The following is a 16,154-nucleotide window of genomic DNA, read 5'->3' on the forward strand; positions in this document are numbered from 1 at the left end:
GAAGGTTTAAATTAGTACCCTAGCCCGCCAAACCCTAGTTTAAATTAGTACCCTAGCCCGCCAAACCCTAGTTTAAATTAGTACCCTAGCCCGCCAAACCCTAGTTTAAATTAGTACCCTAGCCCGCCAAACCCTAGTTTAAATTAGTACCCTAGCCCCCCAAACCCTAGTTTAAATTAGTACCCTAGCCCGCCAAACCCTAGTTTAAATTAGTACCCTAGCCCCCCAAACCCTAGTTTAAATTAGTACCCTAGCCCGCCAAACCCTAGTTTAAATTAGTACCCTAGCCCGCCAAACCCTAGTTTAAATTAGTACCCTAGCCCCCCAAACCCTAGTTTAAATGAGTACCCTAGCCCGCCAAACCCTAGTTTAAATTAGTACCCTAGCCCCCCAAACCCTAGTTTAAATTAGTACCCTAGCCCGCCAAACCCTAGTTTAAATTAGTACCCTAGCCCCCCAAACCCTAGTTTAAATGAGTACCCTAGCCCGCCAAACCCTAGTTTAAATTAGTACCCTAGCCCCCCAAACCCTAGTTTAAATGAGTACCCTAGCCCCCCAAACCCTAGTTTAAATGAGTACCCTAGCCCGCCAAACCCTAGTTTAAATTAGTACCCTAGCCCGCCAAACCCCAGATTCTCAGGTTTTCGGGTTTGTATTCTTGAATCCATTTCTTGATCCGATCGTATCGCTAGCTGATGTTGCTACCCGCATCAACACAGAGTGGGACACTGTGGCCGCGGCCATTTTGAACATGCGCGCGCATCCACTTCCAGTCTAAGCCCACCATTCACAGCTCTGTATCTCAGAAACGACATTGAGGGGCCGTTTCTGGTGAATACAAGGGTTTTCAACGGGCTGTAGCAGGCGGGCTGACACTCGCGGTCGGCCTTTTCCGGCTTTTTCCGACACAACACCATCCGGGCATGACACCACACACAGCAGTTTGTCATTGTAACATTCGGTTACGGATATTTGGCTCTTCACGCGCGATAAAACCTTGGCAATACGCTATCGAGGGATTAATTAATGCTGGCGCGAATTTAGTTAAACTAACTAACATCTTTAAATACCCCCTGCCCCTCTGTCCCCCCCCCCTGCCCCCCTACAGGTGCTGTCGTTGGGGGCAGACGTGCTGCCCGAGTACAAGCTCCAGACGCTGCGCATGGACCGCTGCACCATCCTGCACTACAGCCCGTTCAAGGCGGTGTGGGACTGGCTGATCCTGCTGCTGGTCATCTATACGGCCATCTTCACGCCCTACAGCGCCGCCTTCCTGCTCAACGACATCGAGGAGCAGCGGCGGCGCGAGTGCGGCTACTCCTGCTCGCCGCTCAACGTGGTCGACATCATGGTCAGTGGCGAGGGACGAAAAAAATATATATATGTTAACACATTTAAAATTTTAAAAAAAATCTTCTAAATCCTCCAGTTTTCTGAAATAAATATTTTCACGATTTTTCAAAAATAGCAGACCTACAAGCTCGTAGCGCGCCACTCGGTGGCGCGCTATGAGCTTGTAGGTCAGGGCCGGATTAACACCTCTGAGGGCCCCTGGGCACTGAAGCTCGAAGGGCCCCCCCATTCACGCGCGCGCAACATTTTTGCAGTTTTGGAGCCGTTTTGGGGCAGTTTTATGCCGTATATATTAGCCTATTTCCGGTCGCCTACCCCCCCCCCCCCCAGAGTGACAGCCAATCTAGCGCATTGTTGCTGCTTTACACACAATTGCACTTTTTAGCTGCCCTTCTCACCAACAATAAAACACTAATCTTTTTAGACACCATTTATTTCATTCGGATTAGCAGGGACATTTTCTGTGGAGCTAAAAAAAATAAAAATAAAAAACGTTTTTATTTTTTATTTTTTTAGGGGCCCCTGGTGGCCAAGGGCCCCTGGGCACGTGCCCAAAGTTCCCATATGGTAGATCCGGCCCTGACGGGTTGCATTCCCACCTGCAGTGAATCGAAGTCAGGTGCGCTTGGAAGCGAAGTGAAACCCACGTTTTTTTGGCGAAGTAGAACGCGGTTCTTTGATCCGCATCAGACTTCGATTGAGCCTTGACACCTGCCAAACGAAGCGCACTTTCCGACAATATGCAGCAGGATTTGTCTTAACCCATTCTGGGCGGGAACCCCTGTTGGTGTTTTAAGCATTCTGTTCTACTTTAGCTATTGAAAAATAGCAGATCTACAAGCTCATAGTGCGCCACCGAGTGGCGCGCTACGAGCTTGTAGGTCTGCTATTTTTGAAAAGTCGTGAAAAAGGGGCCGCAAATCTTTGAATATATATTTCAGAGCGAACATTTTTAACTGAAATATTGGCTTCTGGGGGTACTACATATTTTGAGATGGGGGTCCGTGGCCCAATAGAGATAATTCTGGGGGTCCTTGACATGAAAAAGGTTGAGCACCACTGACATAGAAACTTTGTTTTTTCAGAAAAATGTTAGGATTTAGAAGCCTTTTTTTAATCGACCTCAGTCCAAAATGGGTTAATCGCAGTAAAGCATTCTGGTGAATGCGACATACGTGTTAAAGGTCTGGTGACATAATGAAAATAGGTTTTTGTAATTGTTCTTTATTTTTTTTCAGGTGGACATCATGTTCATCGTGGACATCCTGATCAACTTCCGCACCACCTACGTGAACGTGAACGAGGAGGTGGTCAGCGACCCGGGGAAGATCGCGGTCTACTACTTCAAGGGCTGGTTCCTCATCGACATGGTGGCCGCCATCCCCTTCGACCTGCTCATCTTCGGCTCGGGGTCGGACGAGGTAAGGGCTGGTTCCTCATCAACACGGTGGCCGCCATCCCCTTCGACCTGCTCATCTTCGGCTGGGCTCCGACGTGGTGAGCTTCGGAGCGTGATGGCAGCCGCCATGTTGGTCTCAACATTTTAGTCAGGCTTGTGGTTAAAACTCTTTTAGCGCCAGCTAGGTGGCAGCAAAGTGTAGCTAACCTTTTGTCAGGTGGTCCAGTGATTTTCCACTGGTTTTCCAGTGCCCACTGCTCTGCCCGCTGCCCACTGCTCTGCCCACTGCCCTGCCCATGCACTGCGCTGCCTCTTCTCCACAGCTGTGCTCCACATCCCCCCCCCCCCCCCCCCCCCGGGCCACGGCAGGCCGTCTGTGCTCTCTCTCTCGCGGCGGGCCGTGCGTGTTGTTCGTCTCCTGAAGCGCTTCAGACCCGCTAACCCAATCTGACGGCGGCCTGTCACATCTGCTCTCACACACCCCCCCACACACACACCCATCCCCCCGACCCCCACCCCCTCGCTCGCTCCGCTCTGCTTTCATCAGAGCCAGACCGGAGAGCGGCCCGCCCGGAGCTCTCCTTCCTCCTAATCATATTCATGGCGGGAACCCCTTTTGGTGTTTTAAAGCATTATGTTATACTTTAGCTATTGAAAAATAGCAGATCTACAAGCTCGTAGCGCGGCACCGAGTGCCTCGCTATCGTGACAATGGGGTGCAAATCTTTGAATATATATTCTTTCAGAGCGAACGTTTTTAACTCAAATCTTTGCTTCTTGGGGGGGGGGGGTCCCTGGAACTACATATTTTCAGATGGGGGTCGGCGGCCAATTAGATATATTTCTAGGGGTTCTCGACATGAAAATGTTTCACAACGACAAAAAACAGAGGAGTTTTTCAGAAAACTGTCAGGATTTAGAAGGAATTTGTAGAATCGTCCTCAGGTCGGAATGGGTAAAAAAACTTCTCCATCCCCCTCCGAACCGCTCGGCTTATGAGAAACTGTTTTGTTTCTCACACGTCCGGAGGGCGATCGGCAGGTTCAGATTATCTAATAATGTTCCGTTTAGTGCTACGGCTCGGCCCAGCCTGCCTCACCTGGGCCGACAGCGAGCAATTTGCATACAATTTGTAGCGCATATTATTTCATTCGTTTTTTTTTTTGCTGTGCCAGGAGGGTTTTAGACTCACTGACTGCGTACCAGTGATTTGTCACTGGTACGAGCCGAGGCATGTGCCTCACATTGTCGTGCGTTGACGATACCTCTGTGTTGCCCACTTGTATATTGGCATTGTATAATACAGGGGTTCTCAACCCGTGGGTCGCGACCCCTCGGGGGGTCGCCAAATTATTTTAGGGGGTCCCCAAATTATTTTCAAAAAAAAAAAAAAAAAAAAGATTTATTTTTTTTATTTTCAAAAATAGCAGACCTACAAGCTCGTAGCGCGCCACTCGGTGGCGCGCTATGAGCTTGTAGATCTGCTATTTTTAAATAGCTAAATTATAACAATGCTTAAAACACCAAAAGGGGTTCCCGCCCAAAATGGTTCCCGAGACATTGCCAAAGCATTTCCGGGGGTCCCCGGCCAAAAACGTTGAAAGCCCCTGGTATAATACGCCATTTACAGATCAATCAGCATGTGTTTCAGTGTCCATGAAATACACTGCGATTGGGTGTGATTGGGCCAGTCACATTTATGGTGTGTAAAGCTGTTATGTCGTCGTTGTCGGGTAGAAAGTACGTTGCCTTATTCACTGCGTGAAAAGAGGAGTTAAAGGTATATTCAGTGATTTCACTTAATTCAAATATCACTTATTTTTTCTTATTTTTTGGTTAATCCTCCCTACTATAAAGGGTGATGACCATATAAGGAGTTCCTCCCTGTCCCCAGTGAGCCCCTGGGGTCAAAAGACCCTAGTTTCGGTTTGGGCTTTGGGTGGCAAAGCCTTCATCCAATCAGGATGAGAGGGGCCTTCATCCAATCATGATCGAGTGGGGCAGCCTTGGTGCACGTGCTGTTGGTCTGTTGTACTTCCCCCACTGTAGAGCGTGTGCATGTGCACATCTTGTTACCGGGGCGGACCGGGTTTTTTTTCCATATCACTGAATAGGAGACCCCGGGGCAGACCAAGGCGCAGTTGGAGGAAATACATCGACTCACTGGCCTTGGAACGTCTCGGAATCCCCCAGGAGGAAGTCACTAATGTTGCTGTGGAGAGGGAAGTCTGGAGCACTCTGGTGGAGCTGTTGCCCCCGCGACCCGACTACGGATAAGCGGTTGAAGATGGATGGATGGATGGATGAATGCTCCTTTAACGGGCAATTGTGGGCACTGTATTTTGCCCGTACACCTCAAGTTCAGCAGCATATGCAGTTCATATACGGTAATATACAGGTGTGATGGTACAATTCGGGAGTTTACCGGAGTTTGTTGGAAAGTTTAACGGGAGTTTCCTGTAATATACACATCCGTATTCCATGCTTTCCAAAGTTTAGCGGGAGTTTCCTGTAATATGCACGTCCGTATTCCATGCTTTTTGTGTGTTGTTCCCAAGGGGGCAGGCAGACTTTCCAACGTTGAAGCTCTGGGTCCTAGTGGTAGGAGGAGGGACTACAGGCGGACCCGTGGATTCATGACCGGGAAACCCCGTGCAGCTGGGCTTTAACGTTGAGCGCTCGGTTGCCCTACGTCACTCAGGACCTCAAAGTTGAGGTCCGGGGAGGGACTTCCGGCAGTCTTCCGGGTGCTTCAAAACGCCACTGAGCAACTTCCACTGACATGAATAGCTGGGGGGGGCGGAGCTTCGCGCCAGTTCAGTCTCTATTATATATATACTCTATGGTTTTAACCAATAAAAAGCAATATAATGGCAGCATTAACGTTAGTAAATGTTGGTGCTCAAATGCACGGGGGGTTTCCTCGTCATGAATCCACGGGTCAGCCTGCAGTTCACGCTCTAACCACTAGGGGCCGAGTGCTTCAACGTTGGAGAGCCTCCCTGGGGGGGCTTGGGGCTCTAACATGTTAGGTTTCTGGTCTAGAGCGGCCGGTGGGTGGCGGCTGAGATTTGCGCACGCCCTGATTGGTTCAATCGGGGCGTTGAACCAGTCACATCATTTGGAGCGACGCCCACCCGGAAGGGTTGACTCCGCCCACTTATTGACCAGAGCGGCCAATCACAGCGCTCCTCCCGGTGTTGTTTTCGCCGACGAAAAATGTCCGTCGACTACCTTTTTTCACTGACGAAAACTAAACGGAAACTAAATTAAAACTAAGCTATGGCGACTAAAATGAGACTAAATATCATTGACAATTTCGTCAACAAATAAAAACTAGACTAAAATGTTAGGAAGGGACTAGTGGACAAGAGATCCAGTATAAATTAAAGACAAGTCATTTTACACTTAGTTGCATGCTGAAAACAGCCGATCTACAAGCTCACAACGTGTCGCGTAATCAGTCGACGGCAAAAATAAACTATTTCTGAAATAGAAATTTCCTGCCAAAAAAACAACACTGGTTCCTCCAGGCTTTCAAGACGAACATGAATAATTCACATGCACACACAGCGCCCCCCTCACCACATCAGGACATTGTTGGTACTGCAGCTAAAACTTCTTTAGAAGCCAGACAGAAATGCCATGGGACTGGTTATATCAGAGTGGATTTATAGGCTCAAACCATTAGCAATAATTATGTTTGAGGGCGCCTCCCTAGGGAGGTCCTCGACGCACGTCCCACTGGGAGGAGACCCCGGGGCAGACCAAGGCGCAGTTGGAGGAAATACATCGACTCACTGACCTTGGAACGTCTCGGGATCCCACAGGAGGAAGTCACTAATGTTGCTCGGGAGAGGGAAGTCTGGAGCACTCTGGTAGAACTGTTGCCCCCCGCGACCCGACTACGGATAAGCGGTTGAAGATGGATGGATGGATGGATCAGTTATATGATATAAAAGATTAAAAACTGTTTTAAAATGCATGTTGTAGTTCCTTTTAACCCATTCAGGCGTGACGTCGAGAAAAAAAAAAAAAAAAAAAGTTTTCTAAATCATGACAATTTTCGGAAAGATTTGAGGCACATTTTAACGATTTTTCAAAAAGAGCAGACCTACAAGCTCATAGCGTGCCACTCGGTGGCGCGCTATGAGCTTGTAGATCTGCTATTTTTCAATAGCTAAAGTTTAACATAACGCTTTAAAACACCAAAATGGGTTCCCGCCCAGAATGGGTTAAAGGACAGAAGTTAGTTATGTATTTATTCATCTTCGTGTCTCAGTCATGTGAGCTCGTCATCATGCTTGGTGTTTTTGGGTGTGCGTTATTTTAGCTCGGGGGTGGGGGGGGGGGGGGGGGGAGGGGTACTATTTTTAAACATAGTCTTAGGGATCTGCGTTGCCTGGAAACCATCTTGAACAAGATAGTAAAGCATTTGCTGATTTGCCAGCTTGAAGATATCGTTGAGATTCAGTCTACAATAAGCTCATTGTGAAATACACTTAGGAAGTGGTGAAAATAGCAGATCTGCTATTTTTTTTTTTCTAATTTTCATCCCACGATTGTGCAACCCAGTTTTTTTCACCCAGTGCCAATTATCTAATGTAATCCTGGGCGCTACACTTCCTCTGCCAACCTGCGGGGGCAGCGGACTGACCTCATGCCTCCTCCTATGCATGAGGAGTGCAAGCTGCTTCTTTTCACCTGACAGGGGGGGAGTTTCCCCAGCCGGACGTAGCACGTAGAAGGAACACGTTATTCCGACCAGTTCCTTTCCCCTCCATCAGGCGCCCCGGCTGGCCAGGGGGAGGTAGTTTAGAGACCAGGATTACTGCATGTTTTTGTGAGGGTACCTACCCTATAGGGGACACGGGGAGAACATGTGAGGGTATCTACCCTAGGGGACACGGGGAGAACATGTGAGGGTACCTACCCTAGGGGACACGGGGAGAACATGTGAGGGTACCTACCCTAGGGGACACGGGGAGAACATGTGTGGGTACCTACCCTAGGGGACACGGGGAGAACATGTGAGGGTACCTACCCTAGGGGACACGGGGAGAACATGTGAGGGTACCTACCCTAGGGGACACGGGGAGAACATGTGTGGGTACCTACCCTAGGGGACACGGGGAGAACATGTGAGGGTACCTACCCTAGGGGACACGGGGAGAACATTTGTGGGTACCTACCCTAGGGGACACGGGGAGAACATGTGAGGGTACCTACCCTAGGGGACACAGGGAGAACATGTGAGGGTACCTACCCTAGGGGACACGGAGAGAACATGTGTGGGTATCTACCCTAGGGGACACGGGGAGAACATGTGAGGGTACCTACCCTAGGGGACACGGGGAGAACATGTGAGGGTACCTACCCTAGGGGACACGGGGAGAACATGCAAACTCCACACAGAAAGGCCCTTTCGCCAGCAGATCTGCTATTTTGACTGGTTTGGCTCACAGGACATATAGAGACATAACATGTATCTTTTGGAACCACTGCACTGCACTATCATATCAAAATTCAGCAGAAATACAGAAGAAATGTTCTAAAAAAAAACCTCCACAGCGCTCCACAGCCTAGGAGCGCTTGTTGCCCAATCCTCGGTGTTGCACAACAGTCGAAAATCGAAAATGTTCCCTGCCTGTTTAGCGGACGAAAACGAAAATCTTAAAACGTTCATAACTCGCGATCTAAATCATCCCGTCTAATTATGAAAAAAGATCCTGTGTTAGACGGCGCTCCGCGGTCCAGTCGCTAGTCGCGATAGATTTATTCTTACCTCCCGTTGTTGTCGATCGACTCTAGAGTGGTGTGGCTATTGTTAGCTGCTACACAGACATTCACAACAACTTCCGGTGCGCCAGTAAAAGTGGTCCGGGCGCTATAAATGATAGGCCCCGAGCCCTCAAGGTGTTAACTCTGTGAGTTACTGCTGACTCATCATGGCTACCAGCTTAATTACACCAGTCCGCATTGTTAATGACTCTGAAACGCACCTCTTGATGACATCAAAAGATTAGCCTTAAACCATTCTGGGCGGGAGAACCCCTTTTGGTGTTTCAAGCATTATGTTATACTTTATTTGCTATTGAAAAATAGCAGATCTACAAGCTCATAGCGCGCGCTACGAGCTTGTAGGTCTGCTATTTTTTGAAAATGTGGGGCAAATCTTTGAATATATATTCAGTGCACGCCAGGCGTCGAAGAGAGAGAGTCAGGTTCATGTCTGACTCCACTCCAGGTCTTTTTCAATTCTAATCCATTTAGACCTGAGGACGATTCTACAAATGTCTTCTAAATCCTGACAGTTTTCTGAAAAAACCCATATGTTTCTATGTCAGTCGTCAAGGAGCCCCAGAATTATATGTATTTGGCCGCCGACCTCCATCTGAAAATATGTTGTTCCAGGGACGCCCCCTGCAGAAGCAAAGATTTGAGTTAAAAACGTTTGCTCTGAAAGAATATATTCAAGGATATCCACCACATTTTCATGATTTTTCAAAAATAGCAGACCTATAAGCTCGTAGCGCAGCACTCGGTGCCGCGCTATGAGCTTGTAGATCTGCTATTTTTCAATAGCTAAAGTACAACATAATAATGCTTAAAACACCAAAAAGTCGTTCCCGCCCAGACTGGGTTAATTAACTCTAGCCAGAGTGAGCCAGCATCTTAAACAATGCAACAGGACACAAGGAAGGACACTCGCTGACCGCTGCAATGACGTCTGTTAGTTGATAACCTCTGATGCCATCGGCTCCCTTTGGGCTATGTCAGAGGCATCATTTCTGGGAAAAACAAGGCCTTTTCAGATGTACGTCAGTCAGAGTTAGGGTTAGATTTAGCCGTTAGGGTTAGTCCACTAGTCCCTTCCTAACATTTTAGTCTAGTTTTTATTTGTTGAAGAAACTGTCAATAAAAAAGGTAGTCGACGAAAACAACACTGGTGAACACTGGACACACACACACACACACACACACACACACACACACACACACACACACACACACACACACACACACACAGCATCGTTACATACAGTACAGCTGACATGTCGGACGCAGCAGCCATAAATCATGGATAAAGGAAACAACGCCTCCTCCAAATTGAGAGGCTTCCTATAATGGCTGAAACTGAGCAGTACCAAGCTAACTGCTTGGCTCTCCTTTTGGAAAGGCCGGCCATCACACACACACGCACACACACACACACACGCGCGCGCACGCGCACACACACACACGCGCCTGTCAGAGACGTACAAGACGGTCGAGCAGGAGACCCGCGTTGCGGGGTGATGATTTCCCAACGGACGCCAACGTTAATTGTCAGGCTCCAGAGAGAGAGAGAGAGAGAGAGAGTGTGTGTTGGTTTTAGAGTGTCTAGCAGCTGCACTAATCGACGAGGATGTTGTAGCTGTGCTGCGTTGTGTTGCGATCCCTGTGTGTGTGTGTGTGTGTGTGTGTGTGTGTGTGTGTGTGTGTGTGTGTGTGTGTGTGTGTGTGTGTGTGTGTGTGTGTGTGTGTGTGTGTGTGTGTGTGTGTGTGTGTGTGTGTGTGTGTGTGTGTGTGTGTGTGTGTGTGTGTGTGTGTGTGTGTGTGTGAGCTCTGTCAAAGGTTCCTCCACTCAGTGACTCTCTCTCTCTCTTTAGAAGTCATGTATTCTTCTGCTCTTTAGAGTTATCTCCCCTCGTGTGTGTGTGTGTGTGTGTGTGTGTGTGTGTGTGTGTGTGTGTGTGTGTGTGTGTGTGTGTGTGTGTGTGTGTGTGTGTGTGTGTGTGTGTGTGTGTGTGTGTGTGTCATTCTCTCTCTCTCTCTCTCTCTCTCTCTCTCTCTCCCCGTCCTCCTTTCATTTGGTAATTTGCATGCGCCAATCTGCTCTGCCAGAAGCTGCCGCGCTCCGTCTGCCAGCAGCTCTGAGTGACACTCTGACACGCCAGACATGTTTGTTTGCGCCCAGATCAGGTAGCAGTCTGGAGAGGAACACACACAGCGCTGTGAATAACATGCCATCACAAACATGTCCAGATCAGGTAGCAGTCTGGAGAGGAACACACACAGCGATGTGAATAACATGTCATCACAAACATGTCCAGATCAGGTAGCAGTCTGGAGAGGAACACACACAGCGATGTGAATAACATGTCATCACAAACATGTCCAGATCAGGTAGCAGTCTGGAGAGGAACACACACAGCGCTGTGAATAACATGCCATCACAAACATGTCCAGATCAGGTAGCAGTCTGGAGAGGAACACACACAGCGCTGTGAATAACATGTCATCACAAACATGTCCAGATCAGGTAGCAGTCTGGAGAGGAACACACACAGCGATGTGAATAACATGTCATCACAAACATGTCCAGATCAGGTAGCAGTCTGGAGACGAACACACACAGCGCTGTGAATAACATGTCATCACAAACATGATATCTCCTGTTCACTGTTCACAGGCGGTTGTGTGTCTCTCTCTCTCTCTTTCTCAAAACGAGCACTTGAGCCTGAGGACGATTCTACAAATGTCTTCTAAATCCTGACAGTTTTCTGAAAAACCCCAATGTTTCTGTGTCAGTCGTTCTCATACATTTTCATGTCAAGGACCCCCTAAAAATGTATGTATTTGGCCGCCGACCCCCATCTGAAAATATGTTGTTCCAGGGACTCAGAAGCAAATATTTGAGTTAAAAATGAAGGAATATATATTCAAAGATTTAATTGTGCCGCATTTTCACGATTTAAAAAAAATAGCAGACCTACAAGCTCGTAGCGCGGCACTCGGTGCTGCGCTATGAGCTTGTAGATCTGCTATTTTTCAATAGCTAAAGTATAACACAATGCTTTAAAACACCAAAAGGGGTTCCCGCCCAGAATGGGTTAATCGCCCGGTCACCTGAAAGCAAGCTCCACCTGCCCCAATGTTTTATTTATACCTGCCCAGGTGGGCAACCCTTAATTGTCAACGCCTGTAACAGGTTCTGTAGCAATTTGTGGAAATTGTAGGAATATATTAGGCCTTTAATTATTGTCGAATGTTCTAATCAACTTATTACTCACTCTTAACTCAGTTTGTCAGGCTCAGTGGCTCTCCTTGGACAGCTCCACACACACACAGCTGTCTCCTGTTGAATTCATTAGGCCATTCTGAGAGAGAGAGAGAGAGAGAGAGAGAGAGAGAGAGAGAGAAAAGAGAGAGAGGGGGGAGAGGGGGAGGGAGAGAGGGAGGGGGAGGGAGAGAGGGAGAGGGAGAGAGGCTTCTTGGCATAGAGTAATAAAAGGATAGAGACCGAACCGGAGCTACAGCCCCCCCCCCCCCCCCCCCCCCGGTATTCATTTCAGTGGAAGTTGCTCAGTGGTGTTTTGAAGCACCCGGAAGATCCGTCTACTTCCGCATTTGGACACCAAACAGTTGGTGTAAAAACAGTCATTACGACGGCTTCAAGGCCCGACAAAATACATTTTAGTCGACTAAATCAACTGTATATTTAGTCGACTAAAACTAGACTAAGATTAACACAATCCAGGTGACTAAAACTAAATGAACACTGTTTTCAAATGTGTCTGTGATCTCTCCCACCCTTTTGCCTCCATCCAGACCACCACCCTGATTGGCCTCCTGAAGACCGCCCGCCTGCTGCGATTGGTCCGCGTGGCTCGCAAGCTGGACCGCTACTCCGAGTATGGCGCGGCCGTCCTGATGCTGCTGATGTGCATCTTCGCGCTCATCGCCCATTGGCTGGCCTGCATCTGGTACGCCATCGGGAACGTCGAGAAGCCCTACCTGGAGCACAAGATTGGCTGGCTGGACAACCTGGGCGTGTCCATAGGTGATTGATATAGAAAGCATAGGTGGACCCCAGGCTATCAGCAGTCTGACCAGCATGTTTCTATTCCTACCAGGGAAACGGTACAACTACAGCAGGGTGGGGCAACTGCACGGCCCGGGGGCCACATGCGGCCTTCACTTAATGTGGCCCTCAGGTTAATGTCAGAATACTGAATTAATATTGGTTTCAGCTGTTTACAATTCCACAACATGCAAACATGACCCACTGTAATTACTTCTAGTCTAAATTAGTAGCTCATTGCTCAACACAAGTACTTGTATAACTCGTATAACACAAGTATTATAAACAAGTATTATCAAAAATAGCAAAACATTTATTCAAGATTTAATTTAGAATATAGCAAAAATAGCCGATCTACAAGCTCAAAACGCGCCACAGCGCGACGCGATTTGAGCTTGTAGAGTGAGTGTGGAAATATAGTGGCCCTCTCCATCGTCAAAGTTGCCCACCCCTGAATATACAGTGACACCCGATCCGGCCAAATATGTATATAACGGTACAACTACAGTGACCCCAGCTCCGGTCCCTCCATCATAACATGTTTTTATTCCACCCAGGGAAACGATACAGTCTGACCAGTGTGGTTTTATTCCTCCCAGGGAAACGATACAGTCTGACCAGTGTGGTTATATTCCTCCCAGGGAAACGGTACAGTCTGACCAGTGTGGTTTTATTCCTCCCAGGGAAACGGTACAGTCTGACCAGCGTGGTTTTATTCCTCCCAGGGAAACGGTACAGTCTGACCAGTGTGGTTTTATTCCTCCCAGGGAAACGATAGTCTGACCAGTGTGGTTTTATTCCTCCCAGGGAAACGGTACAACTACAGCGACCCCAGCTCCGGTCCCTCTCACCATAACATGTGTTTTATTCCTTCCAGGGAAACGGTACAACTACAGCGACCCCAGCTCCGGCCCCTCCATCAAGGACAAGTACGTGACGGCGCTGTACTTCACCTTCAGCAGTCTGACCAGCGTGGGCTTCGGGAACGTGTCGCCCAACACCAACTCCGAGAAGATCTTCTCCATCTGCGTCATGCTCATCGGCTGTGAGTGACCTGCACTGACTGACCAGCAGGGAGCGCTGTCTCTGGATGTTATCTCTCTCCTTATTACTATGGGCTTGGTTGAATGCTTTGATTCTGATTGGTCAATCGCTGAATTCAGCGGTGTGTTATTTCTTGATAACAGACCGCTCCGCTCTATAACAGGCCGATGGCTAATCAAACCCTCTGAGCACCAGCTGCGCGGCTGCGCCCCGCTTGATTTACTGCTATTTTCAACATGACAGCCATGTAAACACACACACGCACGCACACACACACACACACACACACACACACACACTCACACTCACACTCACACTCACACTCACACTCACACTCACACACACACACACACACACTAGTGACACACAATGTCATTTACATTTAAACATTGCTCTCAAAAATGTTTTTGAAAACATTTGAGCGAGAAATAGACAAAGCAGGGGCGGTGGTGGCTCAGGGGTAGAGTGGCTGGATGGTAACCGCAAGGTTGCCAGTTCGAACCTGGGCTCTCCCAAAGTTAGTGTCAAAGTGTCCTTGAGCAAGACACTGAACCCCTAATTGCTCCTGAAGTGCTGGTTGGTGCCTTGCATGGTTTCTGCCGCCATCAGTGTATGAATGTGTGTGTGAATGGGTGAATGTAATGCACAATCTATGTAAAGCGCCTTGGATAAAGGCGCAATATAAATGCACCATTTACCATCTTGTTGATCTACAAGCTTGTAGATCGGCCATTTTCAAATGGCCGAAATGTATAGGGTTGAAGTGGTTAATGTACCGTATATTAAATTCTCCAAAGTAACTAGTAACTAAAGTTTTCAAATAATTGCAGTGAAGTAAAAGTACAAATTTTGGCTCTGAGATGTAGTGGAGTAGAAGTAAAAGTACTGGAAATTGGAAATACTCAAGTAAAGTACAAACACCTACAAAATTGTACTTATAAGTACAGTACTTAAGTAAAAGTACTTAGTACTTAGTACTTAGGATCTACAAGCTCATAGCGCGCCACCGAGTGGCACGCTACGAGCTTGTAGGTCTGCTATTTTTTGAAAATTCGTGGAAATGTGGCACAAATCTTTGAATATGTATTCTTTCAGAATACTTTTTTATTTATTTCGACGTCGGGCCTGAATGGGATAGAGTCCTGTGTTAGCTCGCCACTCCTAAGTCCCTCCAAATCTGCGAGCCAGGAATAGCTGATCACCCCCCCCCCCCCCCCCCCCCCTGGCAGGAAGCACATCTTCACACCTCATGTACGCCATAGATATATATAAACTCTAGATAGCTCACCCGCGCTGTTGGCCAATGGAGAGCGACGTCGTTACGTGGCGGCCATCTTACCTCGGGCCACATAACATTGTGTCTATGGGGCATGTACTCTTAAATGACCATAACTTGCTCAATTTTCAACCGATTTTCAAACGGTTTGGTTTGTTATAAACGTCAGAGACGTCCGCATACTTATATGCTTTTATACGACGTTCATATAAAACAAATAAAATAAGCAGATAAGCGTCCTGAATCATAGCCACGTTGACAACGTTTGTAATAAACCAACCCGTTTGTAAATCCGTCAAGATTTGAGCGAGTTATGACTGTTTCTGTTTGAGCTGCCATTGAACATACTGTACTGTAGCCCCGAAGTAAGATGGCTGCCGGGTGAACGACGTCAGAAACTCCGCCTTGAGCCATCTAGACTTTATATATCTATGATGTACGCCAGTATCTTCATCATCACGATGTCTCCCTCCTCCCTCCTCCCCTCTCAACTCTCATGTACGCCAGTATCTTCATCATCACGATGTCTCCCTCCCTCCTCCTCCCCTCTCAACTCTCATGTACGCCAGTATCTTCATCATCACGATGTCTCCCTCCCTCCTCCTCCCCTCTCAGCTCTCATGTACGCCAGCATCTTCGGCAACGTGTCGGCCATCATCCAGCGCCTCTACTCGGGCACGGCGCGCTACCACCTGCAGATGCTGCGCGTCAAGGAGTTCATCCGCTTCCACCAGATCCCCAACCCGCTGCGGCAGCGGCTGGAGGAATACTTCCAACACGCCTGGACCTACACCAACGGCATCGACATGAACATGGTACGCCGGGGGGGAGGGGGGTCTTTGTTCACACGTGTGTGTGTGTGTGTGTGTGTGTGTGTGTGTGTGTGTGTGTGTGTGTGTGTGTGCGTGTGCGTGTGCGTGTGCGTGCGTGCGTGCGTGCGTGCGTGCGTACACAGCCGCACACCTTACACATGTCGGCTGGCGACCATGGAAATGGTCGCTGGGTTTTCCGTAAGGACGCGCTGTGATTGGCCAGTAGCCAAACGCTCTCGCCAGAACATGATTTACTATTCTGTCCATATCGGGTCGCACCTCGAACGGGCTGAACTTTGCAAACGTTTCGACGCGGCAACTCGCTCGCTGGCGTCTCTCTCTCATGTTCGCTTGAGACCGCGGCCCCTCTGTGGCGGTGTAAAAGTCCTTTCAGACGGGCATCGGTTAGCGCAGACGACAGCT

The 16,154-nt window shown here is 48.4% G+C and overlaps 1 protein-coding gene across 1 annotated transcript in view; it reads left to right on the forward strand.

Moving 5' to 3' along the window:
• The window catches only part of LOC306917154 (voltage-gated inwardly rectifying potassium channel KCNH7-like), a 228,583-nt gene that overhangs the window by 168,829 nt on the left and 43,600 nt on the right, over positions 1-16,154 (forward strand). The window contains exons 8-12 of the mRNA XM_079495287.1: positions 1,109-1,351; positions 2,592-2,774; positions 12,347-12,578; positions 13,477-13,644; positions 15,535-15,734. Coding sequence (XP_079351413.1) covers positions 1,109-1,351; positions 2,592-2,774; positions 12,347-12,578; positions 13,477-13,644; positions 15,535-15,734 — 1,026 coding nt within the window. The remainder of the gene's footprint in view (positions 1-1,108; positions 1,352-2,591; positions 2,775-12,346; positions 12,579-13,476; positions 13,645-15,534; positions 15,735-16,154) is intronic.

This window comes from Electrona antarctica (assembly GCF_951216825.1).
Source record: "Electrona antarctica genome assembly, chromosome: 24".
Taxonomy (NCBI): domain Eukaryota; kingdom Metazoa; phylum Chordata; class Actinopteri; order Myctophiformes; family Myctophidae; genus Electrona; species Electrona antarctica.